Raw genomic sequence first — 23,750 nt, forward strand, 5'->3', positions numbered from 1 at the left:
CCAACATCTGAACATACAAGAAGAAAGCCCTGAATCTGTTGTGCTGTTATTTGCTGTTTTTGTTTCCTAATTACCCTAGTCCAGATGCACCAATGATGCAATTTATATGCAAAAAAATCCATACTGAAGGCACAGGGATTTCACTCTTTCCCAGGAAGAACTGTAAAAGGATTCTAATATTTGCTCTGTGGAGAAAAACATCCTCGATCTAGAAATAGGTCACAGTTAGAAGATTTCTGAGTCAGGGGAAACTTGACATCTTTTTTCAGATAAGCTCAAAATCTGGGAGAAGGAATAAGGGTTAAATAAAGTAGAAAGATAGTAATATCAATACTTGTGTTAAGGAGCATCTTTACTTTTCTAAGCATAATCCTAGTGAATTCCACAAAGGACTCAATAGTGCTTATGGGATTGATCATCAAGGTAGCTCACTTTTTCTTCTGAACAACCTGATTAAGTAGAAAGGGCAACGAATATCTCTACTTCACATATGTGAGAAATGAATCACAAAGACAGAGGTTATTTTATGACTTCAACATGATCAGATAAACATTGAATACTTAGCCCTGGCTGGTGTAGCTCAGTTGGTTGGTTTTCATCCCATGCACCAAAAGGTTGCCAGTTCAATTCCTGGTCAAAGCACATGCCGGGTTTCAGGCTCCACCCCCAGTAGGGGGTGTGCAGCAGACAGCCAATACATGTTCCACTCTTACATTGATGTTTATCTCTTTCTCTCTCTCCATCTCCCTTCTCTCTCTCTCTCTACAAACCAATAAAATATATTTTTAAAAATTGGACGTTTAATCCATTAGGCCAAGATTCTATTTGTTAGTAAAGTGACTTGATTCCCTCTCTCTCTCTTTCTCTCTCTCTCTCATTCTGTGTGTGTGGGAGGGTGTAGGAGATGGGCATTGTGATTGTGTTTTTTGTTTCTTTGTTTTTGCCGCGAACTAAAGGGTTAAATTAAGTTTCTTATTTTGATTATTGTCTCAACTGACTGTATTTTATGGATGGAAATTAACTGTATATGTCATGAATTCATCACAGAACTACTTCTGCTAAATCTGGTTATACCTCTGAATCCTTCTCAACAGTTTGCTGAGTAAAATTACTGTATGATTAAAGTTTACTATCAAGAAAAGAAGCACGGTTTTGTGTGTTTCTTAACCAAGACAGGGTGAAAATTCGACTTCTACTTACTCTGAGACCAATACAGAAACATGAAGTTTTCTATAAACTATGTTAAAAGTTACTCAGGCCCAATCACCATGCAGCCCCATTTGCATTTTTATTGTGATCTCTGGGTAAGCACTGAACGATTCCTGTGCTCACCATGGTGGCTGAAACAGCAGAAGGCACTTCATTAATGTTTTGATCAGGAAGCTTCTAATATTGGAATGTTTGTCCAATGAATAGCTTGGGAAGTTAGGTGGCCACCTGCTATCCTTTCTGCCTTACACATATTAAACAAAGATTTAAATCATAACCACAGCAGTCATTCTGGTTACACCTCTACAGCCTGATAATGATCAACTTGACTTTTATATTAGAAAAGAAGAGTAAGAGCATAAAGCCCAAATGTTATATTAGAATAGAACCTAAATCACACTATCCACTAGAAGGTCAAAGAAATGAATGAAATGAGTAGTAATAATTATAATTCTACCACTTATTGAGTATTTACACTGATTCATATTGAACACTATCCTCTTTTAATTATTAAGCACAAACCAGCGTGATCCTATCTTATCACCCCATTTTACAGATAAGGAAAATGAAATTCAGAGAAGTGAAATCACTTCCTCAAGACCACATTGTTATGAAACAGCAAAACAGGGTTGAACTCCATCATAGTCAGGAGTCTAAATGTATAACCACCCTGTCTTGCCTCTCAGGCAGAAAACAAACAATACTGACTTAATAAACTCCAGGACAGTAAGAAGTAAATCTCAGAAAAAATATGAAAGAAAATAAACAGCTAAAACCTGTGATTTTCTAAAGAAAGCGGTAGTATTTGTTTAACCTCTTTCTGATGAATTAACCATTAACAAATAAAACTAGAAAGCAGAAAGAAAAGGAAGAAGTTGCCCATATATCTCAGAAAAAAATATGAAAGAAAATAAACAGCTAAAACCTGTGGTTTTCTAAAGAAAGCGGTAGTATTTGTTTAACTTCTTTCTGATGAATTAACCATTAACAAATAGAACTAGAAAGCAGAAAGAAAAGGAAGAAGTTGCCCATAAGAAGATGTCTTTTCTTCCTCACAGAACACACTGGGGTCCTGTTAGATGGCTAATTTGGGCTCATCCGAGTCCACTCTTTGTGTAAACATTTTAAATTTTTGAGCAAAGGAAATCCTCCAAATATATTCCTCCCTTTTGCAATCCATGAGTAATTAGCATAACAAGATGAAGAGCCCACTGCCTGGAAGGGGGGGAACCTTGATCAATATCCCCCCATTAGTAGTAAAGGGTCTCAAGCACTCTTCCCACAGGTCCCTCATGACCAGGAAGCATCATTTGTGGAAACTGGCCAGGGCTAGGAAGGGAAACTGAGGCCCAGAGGTGAAGCAATGCAACGGTGTCTGGAACAAGCAGAGAAAAATCTCCTTTTGCATCATGATTACAGATGAGTATTTCCCCAACTTCAGTTCATTGGCTTATCAACTTCACTGTTTTGGCATTATGCACGGGTCACCTTAACAATGATTAAATGATTTTCTTTAAAGTAACTCTTTTATGCTTCAATAAAATGTAAAACACTATTTTATATCACCACTCAAACAGAAAACCAGTCTAATTTGCCATAAATAGATGTAGACTATCAGACTAAATGAGTTGAAAACACAGCAATGCACCTCAATTGTTAAATTCTGGCTGGATATTTTGTCTGCTGAAAATTCTCCCTATTGAAAAAAATTAGCAAGGGTTAGAGAGGTGTTAGAGACATACTGGTAACACAGAGAGATTGTTCTCTTTGACATTCAAAAAACTAAAATGGATTTGAAAGGATAATTATATATCCTTGTAATGATTCCATTACATTAAATGACAAATCTATGCACCACCCAAAATGACTTCATCCAGGAATGGTGGGGTATCCTATATAATAAAAGGCTAATATGCAAACCGACCGAACAGCAGAATGACGGGTCGCTATGACATACAGCCACCAGGGGGCAGATGCTCAACACTGGAGTTTCCCCCTGGTGATCAGTGTGCTCCCACAGCAGGAGTGCTGCTCAGCCAGAAGCCAGGCCGCGGGAGCCTGTCCTGCCTCCGGGGCAACACTAAGGATGTCCGAATGACAGCTTAGGCCTGTGGGGAGTGGGCCTAAACTGGCAGTCGGACATCCCCCAAGGGCTCCCGGATTGCAAGAGGGTGCAGGCCGGGCTAAGGGACCCCTCTCCCCCAAGTGCCCGAATTTCATGCACTGGGCCTCTAGTATGCTATATATACTTAGAAATTCTATGTAATCCACTCATCTACCAAGCCCCCTGGATGAACTATGTAACAAACCTTATCAATTATTCACAGTCAGTGAGTCATCTGAAAATCTTAAAGTGGGGGAGATATTATCACTTCTTGAAATCAATTGGTCTGAGCCTCTATTCTGAGATACACTGGGCTTGAAGGATTCCCACCTCAGTTTGGCATAGCTTGTGTCTTAGAAACACTGTTTCACAAAATCACTCCACTAAGGGAAAATCTGATAGACAACTGCTTCTCAAAAGGGAAACTCTTCTATTATATGGAAACCTCTAAAGAGACCTCTCAGATCCGTGGTTCTCTTTTAAATGACATGAGTGCCTTCTACCTGTGCTGCCCAAGAGAAAAGTTACCTGTGGCTACTGAGCACTTGAGGTGGTGCCACCCCAAAGTGAGACATCCTGCAAGAGCTAAATGAACACTGCATATTGAGGACGTAGTACATATATATAACAGATCATCAATAATTTTATATCGATTACATGTTAAAGTGATAACATGACATGAATGTTAAATAACAAATAGTATTAAATTTAATTTCACCTGTTCATTTTACCTTTTTATTGTGGCTACTTGCACATGTGACATTTCATGTGCGGTTTGCATTCCTTTTCTGCTGGGTTAGATGGGAGATGTCGATTGGGTTAGTGCAAAGTCAGATGCTCTCTGTGGTTCCTTGCTGATGATTGATCAGTCTAGTAACATATAAAAATGATGCCCTGCCGTGTCTGGTTTGGCTCAGTGGATAGAGCATCGGCCTGCGGACTGAAAGGTCCCAGGTTCGATTCCAGTCAAGGGCATGTACCTTGGTTGCGGGCACATCCCCAGTGGGAGGTGTGCAGGAGGCAGCTGATCGATGTTTCTCTCTCATCGATGTTTCTAACTCTCTATCCCTCTCCCTTCCTCTCTGTAAAAAATAAATAAAATATATTTTTTAAAAAATGATGCCCTAAAATGGCAACAGACTATGAAAGCAGGCCATTTAATTTTAGGAGGTAAAAGTCTCTGGCAGGTATTTAAAAAGCTTTCCCCTCTCTGTTCAGTCTTCCCTCACTGTTAATAACCTTGATAATGATGTCAGAGATAAATAGCCCACTGTCTTTAAACTTAGAAAAGAGGGAGAAAAGATTTCAGGGCTCATATATGTATGGATAAAGCGAGCCAATCAATTCTGGAGCAGTCCAAACTTGTTCCCTAATCAAAAGCACACTCTTCATGAGATTTTATCTTTGCTTGAAAATGTAAGGCTGTAATGAACCACCGGGTCATTGCTCTGCTTCTGTGCTTAATTTTTATTTACCCACGCTCCCTGATGTTTTTGATATAGAGCACTTAGTTTATGCAGGAGAGTTAAAACTTTCTTTTTGGGATCTTTTGATGTGGCTCCCCTTTGGGGGCAGTAAGTCTGTTTTGAACTTAAAACAAAATAAAGATGTTTAGTCTCCATAGACATATGTCATATATATCTATGTCTTCATATGTGCTTATACAGGTCAAATGTTACAACAGGGCCTCCACTATGTTTTTTGCTCTTAATTATGGGGCAGCTGGGAGTAGCTTGAGAAATGAATGGTCTTTGGGGTTAAGGGAACCTCAGTCGTAATTGTGGCCCTGCTTCCTAACCATTGTGAAAGCTTAGAACTTTCATGTAATACTTCTGGAATTCCATTTCATCATCTGAACAAAGGCAGGCATTTAAAAAGCTATCTACTTTAGTTGGGCATGCAGATTAAATGAATCATGCTTATAAACCATGCAGCAATGGTCTTGTATGTTGAAAATATTTAGTGCTCGAAAGAGGTGGTTACTCTTTTTGAAGTCTTTCCTCTTCTGGTTCTGTGCAGGAAAACAAGTAATCTGGAGCCTGCCCAGGTGTGTTCACTGCCAAGGGCATGGGTCCGGGTCAGGCCCTTCCCACTTCCCCTGTGGGTTTCTCTGACACCTTTATTTACTACTAGAGGCCCGCTGCACGACATTCCTGCACTGGGATGTGGGGGGTCCCTCAGCCCGGCCTTCTCGAAGTCCCAGACCCCTTGGGGGATATCGACCTGCTGGCTTAGGCCCACACCTGAGGGGTTCTTAGCACTGCCACGAGGTGGGAGAGGCTCCTGCCACCGCTGCTGCACTTGCCAACTGTGAGCCTGGCTTTTGGCTGAGCCGCTCTCAGCACACTGAGCACCAGGGGGCAGCTCCTGCATTGAGCATCTGCCCCTGGTGGTCAGTGCATGCCATAGTGAGCTGTTGTTCTGCCATTTGATCGATTTGCATATTAGCCTTTTATTATATAGGATTGCAAACTTTCTTGGGGCCACTGCATGGAGAAGTGCTATAGCTGCAAACAGGAGGGCTCAGAACTTCCCAGATTTGTAGGAAGGAAGGAGGGTATTCTGTCTCTAATGCATCTTCTCCCCAGACCTTTCAGATCATGATGGGCCTTCCTCAGAACTCCCAGTAACGCTACTTCTCACCTTGTGGGCCACTGTTCTCAAGCCTACCTGATAATTTTCCTGCCTGCACTCATGGCTCTCTATAATCTGATCCCAGTTGACCTAGGAAGGAACTGTGTGTGCATGCATGTGTATATGTGTGTGTGTATGCATGTACGTGTGTACATACACATGTACATGTGTGCATGTTTATGCATTTGTGTATTGTGTGGCCATGCATTGTATGCATGTGTGTATGCATGTGCATGTGTGTGTGTTTTCTCTCATGTGCAGCATCCTCTCATCTACTTATGATGAAAACATCCCCTCTCCTCCTTGCTTGTCTTCAGTTTTCTGGTTGGAGACCTCTCTCCTCCAATTTCCCTTGGAATCCTTTTGAGTGGACACTTGGTCCAAGTTCCAGGGAACGACCTGGGACTCAGGCGTAGCCACAGACAGCATTCCATACCAACAGTGTCAGGAGCTGGTGTCAGCAATGAACACAGGACCCACGCCTGACTAAACCAAGGACTGTGTCACCCCACTAGTCAAAGGTAAGTCTGGAATTAATCTTTGGAGCCATTTTGCTTCACTTGGGAAGAGCCTGCCTGAAATTAAGTCGACTCCAAGATAAACAGAGCCCAGAGATGAAGACAGGCAACTTCCTGCTGACATATTATGAGCACCTGGATCTAGTCAAGCCTGAAGCCAGATGGCCCTGGATTTTCAGAGGTGGGAGTGTCTTAGTTCCTAGGGCTGATGTAACAAATCATCACAATCTGGGTGGCATAAAACAACACAAAGGTATTTTCTCCCAGTTATGGAGACTAGAAGTCTAAAATCAAGGTGTCAGGAGACCCATGTTCCCTATGAAGGCTCTAGGAAAGAATCCTTCCTTGCCTCTCCCATCTTCTTGTGGTTGCCAGGAACCCTTGGCTCTGCTTGGCTTGTAGTCTCATCACTCGTATCTCTGCCTCTGATTTCACACTGCCCCATCCTCTGTGTCTCTCATCCAAATCTTCCTCTCCTTTATTTTATAAAAACACCATAGTTGGATTAGCGCCCCAATCCCCAATCCTATATGACCTCATCTTAACTTGATTAGGTCTACAAAGACCCTATGTCCAAATAAGGTCATGTCCATAGGTCATGGGGATTGGGACTTCCAACATATCTTTTTGAAGGTTATTATTCAACCCATTATATGAAGTTAATAAATTATATTTTTAGCTTGAGGCACTTTGAATTGCATTTCTATTACAATCATAAGAGAGCTGGTTCTCCCTTTCTGATTCCCTTTCCTTCATACTCTACACAAGCAGATTCTTTCCAGCTGGGCTAGTCTCTCAGGGCCCACCTGCTGTGGCACTCCTCCAAATTCTACACCCAGTTTTACCTCTATCACTGACTTGGCTATTATAATTCCCTGCCAGGGCTGTATGTTGGCCCTCTATGTATATATGAATGTCTCATCTCTTGGATTGACCATAAATTTCTGTCTTTGCATTCATTCATTGCCTCTTCTCTGCCTCAGGCAGAAAAAAAAAGAGCCAAATTCCTCCTTCTTCAGACTTTGTTCTATTCAGACCCTTAATGGATTGAATGATGGCCACACACATTGGAGAGAGCAATCCACTTTACTGAGTGCACTGGTCCACGCTAATCTCATCTGGAAACACCCTCATAGACACATGAAGAAATAAGGTATCATCCCTTGGCCAGTCCAGTTGACACAACATTAACCATCACCACGAGTTACTTACTAATTCTCAAATCATAAATTAATGAAATTATGTTTGAATATAGAAAAATAAATATTTATCTTTACCCATACAACTTTTATACATGATCATAATCAGAAGCACATGCTATCTTATGAAATGTATTTTATTTGAAATTATATCTATTATTAGTCCTTGACCTCTGACACACACACACATATTAATCATTTTTAACAGTGTGTACACTCCATCAGGTTCTATACTCAAGCCATTCCCTAAATATTGGACATTTAGGTTATAGTCAGTCTTTTTATATTGCAAATAAAAAATGACAGTGTCCCTGTTTAGGTGATCTTTTGTTTCAATTAAAACAAAATATATTCATAGGATTAATTCATAATAATTCATGGGTTTAAGATTGGGATCAAAAGAATAATTATCTACATGGTTATTCATAGGTATGGGGACTCTAGTTTTTAACTGATTTTCACCAAGTTGCAACAAAAGCAGTAAAAAAAAATGTGGGAGCCAGTGTCAGGGCAACCTAGCCAAAATGGGAAGAGGCAACATTCTCACTTTATGCTAATGTGGCTAATTTAGTAGGCAGAAATTAGTAGCTCACAGTGGCTTTAATTTGCATTTTGAACAGCTACCAAGGACAGGTGTTCACCATGTGTCTGATTCTACTTATGATTTCCCTTGCATGAATTTTCTATTGGGTCCTTAGTGATCACTCTCAGGCTTTTATGATTTCCCCATGAAAACATTCCTATCATAGGGGCACAATTAATATTTGTTCATGTGTGAATCAATAAATTGGTTCAACAGAAAAACTCAATCTGAAAAGATAAAATTAAAAATTATATTTTCTGTTATTACAAGTTAGGATGCTATTTTGAGGAGATGCAGAGAGGCACTTAAAGTTTCCAATTATTTCTTTGACTTGATTCTCTATGAACCATGGGAACCAGTTATTTAACGGGCTCAGATGACTGAGAGAAGCTGGGAGGCATCCTTGCTGAGTCAGATCCTGCAAGCCAGGCTCATGGCAGGCATTTGCTCCCTGCCCCCAAAGCCAGAACAACTGGAGCTTGAGACATTTTCTGTTCTCAAGGATCTGTCCTTCAATCCACCCAGAAAACATTTTGGTTAAAAAGAAAATATGAAAAACTTCAGGTCGACCAGAAGATTCTGAAAGCTTTTAATTTGCAATGGCCACAGTAAAAGGTAATGCATTTTTGATGACTTCATGCAAAAACAAATCCTAACCTACAACTGGCACCCCCAAAAATCCCTAGTAAAATAACAATTCAGTATAAAATGTGCATGGCCTTGTCTGTGTGTGCACATGCGCATGTGTATACACACACATGCTTGCACATGTATGTGTGCATGTTTCCCGCACCCACCCTGGGATTCTGCTGCTGTGGCATCAAGTTCCACCAACAATTACTTCAGCAGTCTGGCTGCTGAGATGGATGGCACAATCCCTGGGTTTTCTGACCTTGATCAACACGAGGAAAATTTCAGCTGAACTGTGCAAAAGTGCCGGGACGACATAAATCACACTTGGACAGGGCATGCTTTCTATCTAAAGCATAAAGTCGCCCATCACATATCAAGAAGTGAGATCATAAAATACACCAACTGGAGAGCAAAAATTAATTAACGCTCACTCCACCCATCACAGAAGAACTAATGGCCTTTTTTATTTATTAATTTTTTTTGAGAAGAGGTGACAGGACTTTCCTAGAAAACTGGCTCTGCATTCAATTAAGCATTTTCTAAATACATTTTAATTTAGAGTTTAAAGAAAGAAGTGTCACTAAAAATTAGACAGAAAGAATAGACTTCTTTTGGGAAATAAATGACAAATGAAAACAATAGCTATAATTAAGGGTATTAAAATGTAAGGAATTCTGTCCAATTAATACATAACTTGCAGAGAGATGACAAATATCATTATGAATAAATCACATTTTTTAAAATTCAGATTTTAATTATCAAGAACATAACCCTACCTATCAGAGGCTGAAGTCAGGTAAGTTATCACTGAAAACATAATCGCCAGGGTAGACTTCTCATAAGGCCCTTCTGCGTTAAATTGCTTCCAATCCATGCACTGTCTATAAAACACCAGTGCCTTGACAGACACATATCCATAACGTAATAGGAGAAACAGGTGGGCCTAAACATAAAGACCTAGGAGTGAATGCAACAGAAGCATGAAGTCCCTGTCTTCTCGTCACCTCTGGGCTTCAATACAGAGATTTGGAGTTTGTTTCTCTCAACAGTTGCCAGATTCAGTGCCAGCAACCACCTACTCCTGGCACACTCACTGTAACCCCCTCATTCACCCTTGGCAGGCATCACCAATCAATCACACACTCTCTAGTAGAACCCACATGGCAGACTCCTCATTAACACCGCATTCTATGCAGCCACTATCAATCTATGTTGACACCAGAGATTGAATCGCTTCCCAGTCCCAGGCTTACATGTTTCGCTGTTTCCATCCCTCTCTATGCACCTTCTCCCGGATTGATAAGCACCTGCAGAGACACCAAACCCTACACTTGTCATTGGAGACCTGGTATCCAGTCTCAGCTTTGTTCCTTACTTTGCTGTTTACTTCCTTGATCACACCAGAGATCTAAGAAACTGAGACAAGGATTGAAGAAGAGTAGGAAGGAAGCAAATATAAGAATGTCATAATAAGGCCGCTTGCATTTACTATGCCAAGCCAGGATGCTAAATTCCCAAAGTGTATTAGCTCAATGAGTTGCACTGTGACCCCAGAAATGATCTACTCTCCTCCTTTCCATTTTATGTGAGAACTTAAGCATCTGAGGGGTTAAATATCCAGGAAGCGAGCAAGCTGGGATTCAAACCCAGGCCTTTGTGAACCCTGAGCTAAAGAACTTAGCCACTCTGTGGCAGCTGTGGCTTATTCCATGAGCTTCCCAAAGCCAACTTCAAGGCCGAAGGGAGGGTTACCAGACAAAGGGCCTGATCTAGCTCAGCAGCTCTTCACTGACTCCCTCTCTCACATCTCAGTCCACGGCACTGCCGAGACTGCCAGCCCCCTCATCACCGTCACGGGCTAATTGAACTCCACACCAAGTCCGTTTCAGAAGCTCTTCCATGTTTATGTGCTTTCCCCAGGCCCCGGCCCACCACACCTTCAAATTTTCTTAAAGTTTTATAAAAGAGAAAGCATCCGTTAACCTGCAGATGAAATATAAAAGGCAGAGACCCGTCCTGGAGTAAGAAGCCCTGGTCTACGAAGATAACTCTGTCACGCAGAGCCGCGAGGCCCTGGCTGGACCAGGAGCATTTTGATCATCTGGAGAGCAAACCGCTGGGGACCCCACTTAATACCTTAGCAGTGGTCAGCAAACTGCGGCTCGGCAAACCGCGGCTCGCGAGCCACATGTGGCTCTCCACACTCGTCTTGTATACTTGTTTCATCCAGGCCGAAAACCGACTTCTGCGCATGGGCCACAAAGTTCCAATCGCACTGTACGTGCGCGTCTGCACATGGTATTTTGTGGAAAAGCCACACTCAAGGGGCCAAAGAGCCACATGTGGCTCTCGAGCCGCGGTTTGCCGACCACGGCCTTAGGGTGAGTGATTAAGGGGCAATTAAATGCAGACTCTTCGCAGAAGGCCATTCAGCATTGGCCCAGCTTATTTCTGTTGTGGTGAGGCCTCTGTAGCAGTCATTCCCATAAAGAGAGCTGTTCTTTTACTTCTGGGCCAGGCACTGAACGTGTGCCATGCTCAGGCCCATGTATTGCCTTCTCCTGAGCAGCATCTTCAGTGACCACCTGGACTTGAATGCCAGCCTACACTTACTGCCCGGTGATCTCAGGCACATTAGTTAACGCCTCTCTCGCTCAGGGTTCTTATCTGTAAAACAGGGATATAAATTGTATGTATCTGCAAGGATCTTTATAAGGACTCAGTAATGGAATGACCGAGCCTGGCATATAGTACACGCTCACTGCATGCTGGTTGCAATTACTGTTGACCATTTTCTCTTCCAGAAAAACAATCAGTTAAGGCTACCATTAGGGACTCTACTTTTAGTCCATTTAAGTCCGTCAGCTGGGCCCATCCTACTTTTGGTTGTGGGTGAAAGCAGAGGATTGCTATGTACAGCTAAGTGACTTGAGCTAAACCAACCAGCCTCACCCCCAGGAATTGTGCTAAAACTATTGAAAAAGAAGCTCTCTCTTTTCATGGGTAGTTTAGGGACTCTACTTTTAGTCCATTTAAGTCCATCAGCTGGGCCCATCCTACTTTTGGTTGTGGGTGAAGGCAGAGGACTGCTAGGTACAGCTAAGTGACTTGAGCTAAACCAACCAGCCTCACCCCCAGGAATTGTGCTAAAACTATTGAAAAAGAAGCTCTCTCTTTTCATGGGTAGGATTCCAGCCTACAGCCAGTGGTCACCTCATTTACATTTTAAACACCAGGATCAAGCAATACCAGAAGGCAGACCGATTTTACTGTCATTTCACTCACCAGCTGTCTTTTTCTCTCTGTCTTGAAGCTGGTCCAACCTGGTTTCCTATTGAAGATGTCCTGACTCATACAGCCCACAAAATATACATGGCACGTGCTGTCTAGCCCCATGTTACAGCTGTGTGGCTGTGACTCAGAAAGATAATGTGAGTTCCCCAGGATCTCTCAATTTATAAAGGGCAGAGCCAGGATTCAAACCCAACTCTACTGCACTGTCATTTGAAATAAACTGTGTAGATGTGAGCAAAATGCTGATGAATTCTTGGCAGAAACCCATTTGTTGACTTCCATCCCCTCCTATTTGAGGCTCCACACACATACTTCCAGACACTGGGCTATATCATTTCTACTCTTGGCTACGTAAAAATAACGTTGAGTCTGGCCATTGGTGGCTGCGTGTGCAGCTCTCTCTCATCATGCCCTGTTTCCTAGCAGAAAACAGGGTGCACAGCAAATCTCACCCAGATCTCAGCCACAAGTCCTTGCTGAACAAAGGAGTGGAGGCAAGTCTGCAAATGTGAGCTGCTTGCAGGCACTGAGAGGCACCGTTCTCTGACTGGAGGTGGTGGGAGGGAGAGTGAGCGCTGCCCTACACTCAACCCAAACACAGGCTGGCGAATGGCTGTGAATTCACTTGGAATGAGTGTCTTGCCGCCAGGAATGATGGTTAAAAATCTTAAGAAGATTCACAGTCCTGAGGAATTTGCAAGAGATGCTGTCCATTGGCACAAACAGAATAGCCAAGCAACACAAAGGCTTTGCTGGTGTTAAATGGCCAGGACAGTGGAGCCATGGGTGACTTGCTGGAGTTGTGACTGGCCAAGCATGGACTATGAGCAAGTGGACAGCGTGAGGCAAGGGGACTGTCTGTATGCGTCTGGTTATTCCATAGGATCAGATCCCATTCCAGGTACAACAGAATGCATTCTATGGTAAAAGACAAAACACTACCCTGCTCATAAGGCTTCAGATGATGTGGCCCTCGTCTGCTTCCCAGCCTCCTCTCAAGCCACACAGCTCTATTCAGTTCACAAACCATGCCATGCCTCCTTCTTCAGATGTCCATCTCTGTACCAGGCCCAGGCGGGTCTCCTTGCTTCCCCCTCCAAATATCATTCCTCGGGGATGCTTTCATTTTCATTTCCACAGCTTTGGGGAATCTCAGACATTTTCCGATTTAATGCACACATATAATTGGCCTCAAACAAAGGACATTTGGAGCAAAAAAGAAACCCGATCCCCAGGTGAATTCTGTGAAGCTCACCAATGGTGCTCACTGCAACAGGTTTGCCCGTCTGACTTGAAGATCTCATTTTGATCTTTAATGAGACACTGGTCCATGAATGCGCCCCATCCCTGGGAGAGCCCCTCTGAGCAAGGAGCATGCCTCTTCCTTCATCTCTGTTCTGCCTGTCAGAGCCCAAAGGACTAATCCACTGCCATCCCCACAGCAAGAGAGCAGTGCTAATAGGAAACCAACTCTTTCCAACTTCACTGGCATCCAAGCCTCCACAATCCAGGAGATTAATTTATTGTCCACGCTGCTTATCAACTCATCAACTTTTCTACTCATGGCATCAGTCGTACACAGACCCTTAAACTGAGCAGTGTCTGACATGTTCCTGGGTGGAGCTGCCCATGACCCATGGAAGAGTCGCCAGACCACATGGGTAGTACTGATTCATCCCCTCGCAAGCCCAGACCTTCTTCTGCACCTCCTGCGCAGCTCCAGGTCCGGCTCATGCCCGCTTGTCTGCAGTCTAGCCCAGGCCCCGAGTCCATCCATCCTGACTCCTTCCAGTCCCCCTTGCAGACGAGTAGAGTTTGAAACTTCCCAAATGCAAACCCAAGTCTCTCTTTCGATGGCAAACCCACCATTAGAAAACAGTGGTTCTTAACCTCTAGTTATTTGCAATCCATGTAAACAATTTTTTCTATATCAAACTTTCATTTCATGAAGTCAATTCTTTTGTTTTTGATGGATGTGTGAAAATTATACAAATAAATCTGAAGTGGTGTTTTTTAAAAGGAGGTAGTTATTGGAGTCAATGGAAAGAGCAGTATCCTTGTCATTCATGGAATAGAACCCTAATCAAAATGAAAACAATGTTAATAAGTTATACTGACAGAGTGGAATTGTCTGTCAAAGTTCTGGGTCTCTTGGTTAAAAGGTACATTAGCATATGTTTGATACATTTTGGTTTGTTAAAGGAAAAAAATCCCAAATTATTTCTCCTTGATGTAATCCCAACTGTTGAAAACAATTGACGAGAGAATGACTTCAGCTTGTCACTAAGTGGCTTGATGCCAAGTCCATGAGCCACCTGAAGGCACCTCCTTCATGGGCAATGCTGGCCTGCAGGAACCCGCAGTCCTCCTCTGTCACCCATCTGTGCAAAGGGGGCGCCTGGCTGGCAATCCGGCCCCACTATTTCTCAGAGTCCTGGTTGACTTCACCTAGTAGCCAAAGCCTTCATCTTCACTCCTGCACTCACCAAGCCAGCCTCTGCCCCACCTCCATGCTATGCCCCTACCTCCATGCTGTGTCCCCACCTCCAAGCTCTGCCCCCACCTCCATGCTGTGCCCCCACCTCCATGCTGTGCCCCCACCTCCGTGCTATGTCCCCAGTCCTTCTTCCTCATGACTCTCTCTTTGGCTGTATTAGTCACACAGTTTCATCTCCTTGGTTCCATACAGGTCTGGCCCCACCCAGTAAGGACCTGAACTTACACTAGGAGAGGAGATGGATGCAAAGCCCCAACCCACTGGCATGGCAAGCACTCCCCTTCACCCCTTCTATCTCCCCAGAGCCACTGTAATACGCACACTGGACCCTTGTCTGCCTTAAACGTTGGGGCCACTTCTCCCTGCATCTGCCCATGTTGTTCCCTCTGCCAGGAGGGCCTTCCTTCCATACACACAGGCCCTGGAATCGGGCCCAAGAGAGCTTCTCCTAATCCATCGAGCCACCAGGCCTGAGAGCCTATCAACCCACTTCTGCACACGTGTTGGGTTTGGTTTGCACAGTGTTTTAAATACCAGTGGTTTTAAATCCAGATTTTCAGATTGGCTCAGAAAATGGCCACACTGCACCTACATTCCACGTGGCAACAGGCAGCTGTACAGCTGCCCTGCAGGTGGGGCCATTTCTCTGGAGCCCACGGCTGTCCCAGCCACGTCACATCTCCCTGCAGCTGCCTCCGTCTCCCTGGACTAATGTGTGATGTCTGCCTGAGCCTGGCAGACAGGTAGCTTTTGATTCCTGACTTTGGCCAAGCATCTCTTTCTCTCTAAACTATTCTAGAGGTCCCCTAGGTCTCATCAGTTGTCCATTTCTCGGAACCCCCAGAAACTTTATTTTTAAAGGAATTTACTTATAAATGACATGGAATGCCTGTCATTGTGGCCATTAGCAGAAACAAAAACAAAAGTAGCTATTGTGGCAGGCATTACATGGACTGTTTTGCAGTGTTATCTTCTCAATTCCTCAAATCAACTTTCCAAGCGGTTTTATTATCTCCAAGTCACAGACAGGCAAGTGGATACTGAGGTGAGGGAAGAAAGCTGCCCAGGCCACAGAGCTGCTGAGGAGGGGAAGCAGGACAAAAGCCCAGGACATCCGGCTCCTGCCCTGTGGGTTTAACTGTTGACTCCTTTGCTTTGAGCATGGAATTTCCAACTCTTGTAGGACACCCTGCTGGAAATGCACAGGCTAGGAACCGAACCAGGTCTTTGGGAAACTGAAGCCAGAACTGTGCCCTGAAGCCACTATCTCCCCTCCTCAAGACCAGAGCCAGTGGCCACCCCCCAGGCAGGTGCCAGGGGCTCACAGAGGGACCGGGATGGGCGATGCTGTGGTGAATCTACAGCAAGCCAGCCAGAGCCAGAACAGCAGGGGCTGGAAGGTTGGCCCTAATTGAAAAACAGATTCTTTACTTGGCAATGGGTGGAGAGACCAGCCTAGGTGTAAATTCTTCCATCGGAAAGGGCAATTCTCATTTCCTACAAATTTAATCATCGTCATGTGTACATGTGTGTACATGCATGTGCATGTATGTGTATGCACGTGTAAGGCATTAGAGCTAAGAGCATAGCCTCTGAAAGGAAACAACTCAGAATCCACATCCTGACCTATGACACAACCTGAGTGATCTCAGGCAAGTCACTTAACCTCCCCTGTGTAGTGAGGTGGTGTAGTGCCTCCACACACAGCTGTTCTAAGTATCTGCAGGTGCATGCCATGGCTGAGCTAGAGGGAGCTTTGCAAGAGGAAAAGTGCAGAACTTCCTGTGTTACCCACAGGGTCTACCTCTCGGTCAGAATCCCGTTCAATCAGACCCAATCTGAGAGTCGCCATCACTTGGCAAACCATTCAGACCCCGTATGTGCAATTTCACCGCGGCTCTGGAATAGCTTAGCCGCACCAGGCCAGTCAGTAAGCGAGGAGCGGAAGCCTGTCTGTGTTTACCGCCTTTGACAAATGGGCGCTCATCTCCTCCTGACAGATTCTCCCCCTGACTTATCCATCAGCCTCTCCTCTCATCACCCGAATCGCAGTCTTCATAATAGCATTGAATTCAGGCGCATTTTACACCGCAAATAAAAACGAATTTAAATGCCTCGGTTCCCCACCAGCAACACAGGTACTGTAAATGTCAGACGCGTGCGGTTGTGCAGGGCTGTAGAGCCGCGCTGAGTGATGGGGTCGCCTTTGCGAAGCCTGCATGAGCTCCATGGCACTCCCCTGTGGGAGGGAGCCACCTGTGCCTCTACTCGCCATGTCAGGGTGCAAATGCGGCCAGCCTCTCAGGTCTCCCTGGGACACCTCCACGGGGTTTCCAGAAATGGCCAGGAAGCCATCCAAACTCAGGTCCATTCTCAGGGCTCTGCTAATCGGTGGTCTCGGGAGCAAAAGAGAAACATAAAACAAAACCACATTCCAATGTGCGCCGTGCATTTCTTCATAAACCACCAGGTGAGGGTCTCCAAATGATCATTAGCTTTCTGTCTGCCAATGGAAAATAGGATCAGGAGAAAGAGAAACAGGGAAACAGGAGGGAAAAGAAACATCTCTCATCCCGTCCACTGTCTCAGATGGAGCCCAGCCTGTGCCAACCAAGAAGAGCGATTTTCTTATTCCGCGATGAGAGCTCTCTTCGACTCCTGAAGTTCACTGTTTGTCCCCTATCGTTACATCTGGTCTAGGATTCAAGGGGAAAGTGGTTCATCTCCAGGTAAGCAGCCCACCCAATGGGATCAGGTGTGACACTGGAGGGACCGCCGGAGAGAACGTGTTAGACTCCAGAGAAAACTTGAGACCTTGTGTTCCCTTAAGTCCTTTTATCAAGAAGGAAGTCAACAGTTACTCAGACAAAGAATAACTGTGAGCACACAGGTATATCCAGGGGGAGACCAGAAGGAAGAGAAGGTGAAAGAAACAAGAAAATAAAGTTTAAAAGGTAAAAGGAAGTTTTTCTTGGGAAGCCCTGGAGCCCTGGAGCCCCGTGATCAGCGTCTCAGCGAAGGAGGCTTTGGAGAAACATGCTCTCCTTCAGCGCTCTCGGCGCTCGCTTGGTAAAACCCGCCGGCCACGGGTGGCCTCTGCAGCCGCAGGCTGACTTATTATTTTGGCACCTCTGTCATCGCTTGTCACTTCAATTCCACTTTATCAAATCACTGATTTTGCCAGAAGCATCCGGATTACATGGAGAGGGACACACACATGCAGGAGCGAGCGTCACCACTCCTGCAAATTTCATAATTATACGTCAGGGCGGTGGAGTACGAGGTGACGTCACTGCAGCTGCCAGGGCTGCCATTATTGCCGTCACATCATGCACGAGGGGAGGGCTGGCATCCCTCTGCTGCGGGATGTGTGTGGGGGGGCATTGCCCTCTTAGGTGATTCGATTTTGCATCCTGACACTTTCATTAAGAGACAGGACCTTCATAGACAGACTACCTCCAACACCTCAGGCCCACTCCCAACCACATGGGGAGACCCAGAGAAGCAACAGCCACATGTACACGTCACAGAAATAAATAAATCAGAAAAGAATCTAGACGGAAAGCAAAGTTCTGTGGAACAGAAGGAAGACGAAGTCCTCAGGGAGTAAGACAGTAAAAACAGGCCAAGTAGCCGAGACCGGTTTGGCTCAGTGGATGGAACGTTGGCCTGCGGACTGAAGGGTCCCAGGTTCGATTCCGGTCAGGGGCATGTATCTGGGTTGCGGGCACATCCCCAGTGGGGATGTGCAGGAGGCGGCTCATCGATGCTTCTCTCTCATTGATGTTTCTGACTCTCTCTATCTCTCTCCCTTCCTCTCTGTGAAAAATCAATAAAATATATTTAAAAAAAAACAGGCCAAGTATTAAGGTAGTTGTATCTCTAAGAGTCATCACCACCAACTGCAGCCAAAGGTTGGGCTAATTCCTGTGTCATTTGTCCTATGAGATCAAGTTCAGGAAACAATAGAAGAATGATTTTTTATACATATTTTTATTGATTTCAGAGAGGAAGGGAGAGGGAGAGAGCCATAGAAACATCAATGATGAGAGAGAATCATTGACTGGCCGCCTCCATCACTCCCTCCACTACGAACCTGCAACGCGGGCATGTGCCCTTGACCAGAATTGAACCCAGGACCCTTTAATCTGCAGGCTGACACTCTATCCACTCAGCCAAAACAGGTAGGGGCAGAAGAATGATCTAGAAACGAGACTTCCTTTTAACCCACCAGTCCATGACAAAGCAGAAAAATGCACATGTGTGCTTGTACGTGTGTGTTACCCTTTTTTGGAAAACAGCTGAAGCCTGTACAGAATTGTCAATATGATTCCCCCAAGTAAGCACCACAGAGCAGCCATGGGCTGAGGCTTCGCTCCCATCCTGACACAGGGACCGAAGGCAGCCGGGAGGCACGATGGAGCTCTGTGGCCAGCTGTCACTGCCCGGAGCTTGTCTGAGTTGCTCATTTATCTTGTTGGTGATGGGACTGATGTTGTTTTAACAGCATCAGTTCTCCTGGCATTTTTCAAAAACTACTGGCAATGAAAGTTAAAAAAAAAAGTATTGGGCACACACATGTTTGTGAATTCCATAAAAGCCCAAGGGAAGCAGAAACATCCTGAACTCGGAAGCAGGGCAGAACCTGTGCTCCACTTGCCGTAAGCGAGTGTCTGGGGCAGGTCACCGAGGGCAGGGCTGGTGGGAAGAGGTGAAAATCCCGTGGACACATGGTCAGCCCCAGTGGCAGTTTGCCCCACTCACAAAGCACATGCACGCGAGCAACCAGCAAGGAAACGTGTGATGAATGCAAACCTGGATGAAAACACCTTTGCCTGCCGACCAGAGCGACACCCACCCCAACTCAGAGACCATCACGCAGAGGGAATTTAAGCTGCCATAGTGTCACACTCCTTAAGTAATGTATGGCAATCACCTTTTATTGAAAAGCAAAATTTTGTGCTGAGACATTTTCCACCACCTTACCCATCAGCAGCCAACGGAGCTATCACAAAATCAGGGTTGAACACCTCTGCTGGAAATAGTGACGGCGTTGGACAACAATGGTACAGTTGCAGACAGAAACATCTTTCCAAATTGTGGAGTGATGTCTGGTATGCAGCCAGGAGATATGTAGCCTCAATTCCCTTATTTGACCTCTTTGGATTCAAGGCGTTAAAGGTAAAATTTTATCTGTTTGGGTGCACTCTGGACAGAAACTTCTGCAAACTCTTGTCAATAAAAAGAGAGCGTGAGAATATTAAAAGTGAGGAGCCAGGTCTAATGGGGCCTTTGCCTGAGGGGATGCACACCAAGTGCAGCAAGAAGATCAATGCGGGGGGGGGGCACTAAATGTGCAGGAAATGTCCTCCTCTTGCTGCCCAAACATCTCATGGAAATAGATGCTGCTGCTCCTTTATTGTGTCAGGATGGACATGGAGGCCGACTCTCTCCACCCGAAGCGCGTATTTCAAATATAAAGACACACCCAGAAAACCCCAATACTGTATTATACATCCTACATATTCTACTTAATATTATTTAATAACATGCACTATGGGACATTATAATCATCAACCCTATTCCACTAAAAGCAGCACCAATTTTTAAAATAAATTGCATTACGCACTCTTCACCAAAGTCATCAGAAATAACGCAGAGCAAGGAAGAGAATGATGAGCCATTTGAAGCATGACTGTCTTGACGGGTCTAACGCCAGCACGCATATCGCCTCTGCAAGCCACCGTCCAGCAAGGCAGGCCTTACACACTGTGTTAGGTCCCCGCGTTCTTGTTTTGTTTGAAACCAAGACAATGAAAAATATCGACTTACCTTTCTGTCCTCTATTTCCGCACAGGTATTGCAGTCTGCTTTGATATCCTGAGAGGAGAAGAGAGAGAGAGAGAACAGGAGTCAGACCTATGGCCAGGGAACACTCAGCAGCGTCGTTGAAATGCCCTTTAAAATAATAAAGAGCTCACCCTCCCGGCAGTGCTTCTCGAGCCATTGCTCTTTATAGCGCTTTTCAGAAGTATATGCCTTGGTGTTTGCATTAGAGACATATGGACGTCATAACTAAGCTTTATCACATGCAGATGTGGGTAAAGGCAACAGCTATGGATCAGAGGCCACAACAAAGGGAAGCTGATGGTTCATATAATAATATGCTCCCCAGACACCTTTGTTCACATCAGCAGACTGCCCTCAATCAGATATAATGTCTCTCTCCCATTCCAGATTTAGAAGTCAAATCATCCTCCCTTTAACACAAAACCATCATTGTCTATTTTTTATCTTTCCATCCATCCATCTATGTACAGTCTGTCCATCCATCCATCATCCATCCATCATCTATCCATCCATTATCCTGCGATCATCCATCGTCCACCCATCCATCCATCTATCCACCATCCACTCATCCATCCATCCATCTATCCATCATACACCCATTCATCCATCTATCCCTTCATCTGTCCATCCATCCACTCATCCATCCATCATCCATCCCTCCATTATTCATCCATCCATCTATCCATCCATTTTTATTGCACATCTACTTTTCTATGAATTTTTCCTTGTTTCTCTTAAATGTAATGGTGAAAAAAATACACACACACACATGGTTTCTACCTTCAAGGAACTTGCCAGTTATATAGAATGGCAGACACACACACACACACACACACACACAAGCAACTGTGACATTCATTTACTCATTCAAAAGATATGCATTCAGTACATCTGACATGCCAGGCCTTGCTCTAGGCAGGGAAGACTCGGTAACATTCAAAACACATGAAGAGCCTGTCCTGGTGCTACTGACTTTCTGTTAGACAGGACATACAATAAAAAGAAATGTGAATGCAGAATCACTATTTTAGAAGAGGATGTGTACTATGGAGAAAAATAAAGAGGGAGATGAGGAAGGGAAATGCTGAGAGGAGGAGAATAAAAATTACAATTTTAAAGAGAAGCAGCAACTGAGTAAAGGCTTGAAGAAAGGTGTGGAATGAGCGTGGGACCAGTTGGGGAGGAGCATCTTGGGGAAAATGCATCGGATACGGTCAAGTCAGAGGAGGGAGGCCACTGATTGTGGGGAAGCAAGGTAGGGAAGCAGTGGGAGGCAAGATCAGAGAGGAACCACTCAGAATCACTGTTTTTAAAAGGTTAATAAAATACACATAACCTTTACTATTTTAACCATTTTTCGGTGTTCAGTTCAGCAGCATTAAGCATTGTTGTGCAACCATCACCAAAATCCATCTACAAACTTTATATATATACATTTAATTTGCACTCAAAGGATATTTTTTAAATTGATTTTTAGAGAGAAAAGGAGGAAGATATAGAGAAAGAGAAAGAAACATTGACGTGAGAGACAAACATTGATTGGTGGCCTCCCCTACGTGCCTGGACTGGGGATCAAACCCACAACCTAGGTGGTGCCCTGACCAGGAATTAAACCTGCAACCTTTTGGTGCACAGGATGATGCTCCAACCAACTGAGCCCTAACCCCCAGGATGGCTTTATTTTGGAGAAGGGCCTCTAAGAAAACAAGTAAGGTTAAATGAGGTGATAGTGGTGGGGCCCTAATCTGATACGATTAGTGTCCTTATAAGAAGAGAGGACTCAGAGATTGCTCACTCCCTCTTTTTGCAGGCACACAGGGAGGAACTGCCATGCAGGACACAGAGAGAAGGCAGTCATCTGCAAGCCAGGAAGAGGGTCCTCACCGAACCCAGCCCTGCGGGCACCCTGACTCCAACTTCCAGCCTCCAGAACTATAAGAAAATACATTTCTGTTGCTGAAGCTATTCAGTCTGTGGTATGTTGCCATGGCAGCCAGAGTAGATTCAGACAAGGTTCCCATGATCTGCAAGGCACAGTCCTAGGCCACGGTTTTCTCACTCACACTCCTGTGTTCACTGACAAGGTCTCCGACTGACCCTGGACATTGAGTCAGTAAATGCCCCTTACTCTCACTAAGATCCCTCTTTGGAATTCATGCTCTAAGAACCTAAAGAGAAAGCAGAGTTTATCTCGGTATGGGAGTGATGAAAAGCATAGATTATGTTTAAACCTAAACGGTGCTATAAAGAAACAAGGTAAGAAAGAGTAGCTCCCTGCGGCTTTGGTGCGTGTGTTTCCACTCTTTCCTCCAGTGAAAATGTGTTGAAGTTGCAGAGAGAGATCCATATCCGATTCTGATTCACCCACACAGAAGTGGCAGGTGTTAACTTCCTAACCAAGGCAGTAACCCAGAGGCAGGTTTTGTTTCTAATCTGCCATTGAGGACCCACAGGCTGGGAAGAAAGCCATCTGGCGGCATCAGCTCTCTTGCCACCTCCCTAAGATTATTCGATTTCTTTTTGTCAGGATCAATTTACTAAGCCCAGGCTGGATTTTTTTATTTAGATGATATTGTTGGTTTGTCATCCGCTGCAGATCTACGCAGGAGGTGCCCCGGGGGACGGCACTCGCTTCGGAACAATGTTGGACTCAAATTGGAAAAATGCCTCGTTGGCGGGAACAAATTATTGTTCGAATCGCTCCGAGCAGAGCTGGTGTCACCAGATGGGCTCCGGCCTGACCTTGTCCGAACCGGAGTGGCTGCCTAAGTGCCTTAGTCCCACCAAAGACTTCGCTGGGAGGACAGTGCAGCTATTTATGTGCTAAGTAGGAACATGGAGCCATGCACTTATCGCCAAGCAATCAATTTCCCTACAAGCCAGAGTTCTCCTTTCTGCAGCCCGACACCCCAACAGTGACTCAATCACCGGCAACCCATGGGCTTCCCCTCGGGCTTGGGTTCCCATCACAGGGCCCCACCATGCTTGTGGTGAGACGGTGCCTCAGTGTCCCCATCTGTAAAAGGGTGATAATAACCATTGCCTCACGTGAGCCTCACGTGAGGCAAAGACCTTAGCATATGGCAAGTCATTGACCAATGTTAGCTGCCGCCCTGGCATCCTCCAGACATCTTTGTGAGACCTGCTTCCATGGAGTAATGAGACTTAAAAATGTTCTGTTTTTAACCTTTTCTCTCCGGTTTCTGCGTTCTTCTGGTTTCCAGTCATC

At 44.8% G+C, this 23,750-nt stretch overlaps 1 protein-coding gene across 1 annotated transcript in view; it reads right to left on the bottom strand.

The window, feature by feature from the left end:
- RBFOX1 (RNA binding protein, fox-1 homolog (C. elegans) 1) overlaps window positions 1-23,750 on the bottom strand; it is a 2,191,581-nt gene that overhangs the window by 930,788 nt on the left and 1,237,043 nt on the right. Inside the window, 1 exon segment of the mRNA XM_005872925.2 lies at window positions 20,504-20,551. Within this exon segment, the coding sequence (XP_005872987.1) occupies window positions 20,504-20,551 (48 nt within the window).

Source organism: Myotis brandtii, unplaced genomic scaffold (assembly GCF_000412655.1).
Source record: "Myotis brandtii unplaced genomic scaffold, ASM41265v1 scaffold397, whole genome shotgun sequence".
Lineage (NCBI taxonomy): Eukaryota > Metazoa > Chordata > Mammalia > Chiroptera > Vespertilionidae > Myotis > Myotis brandtii.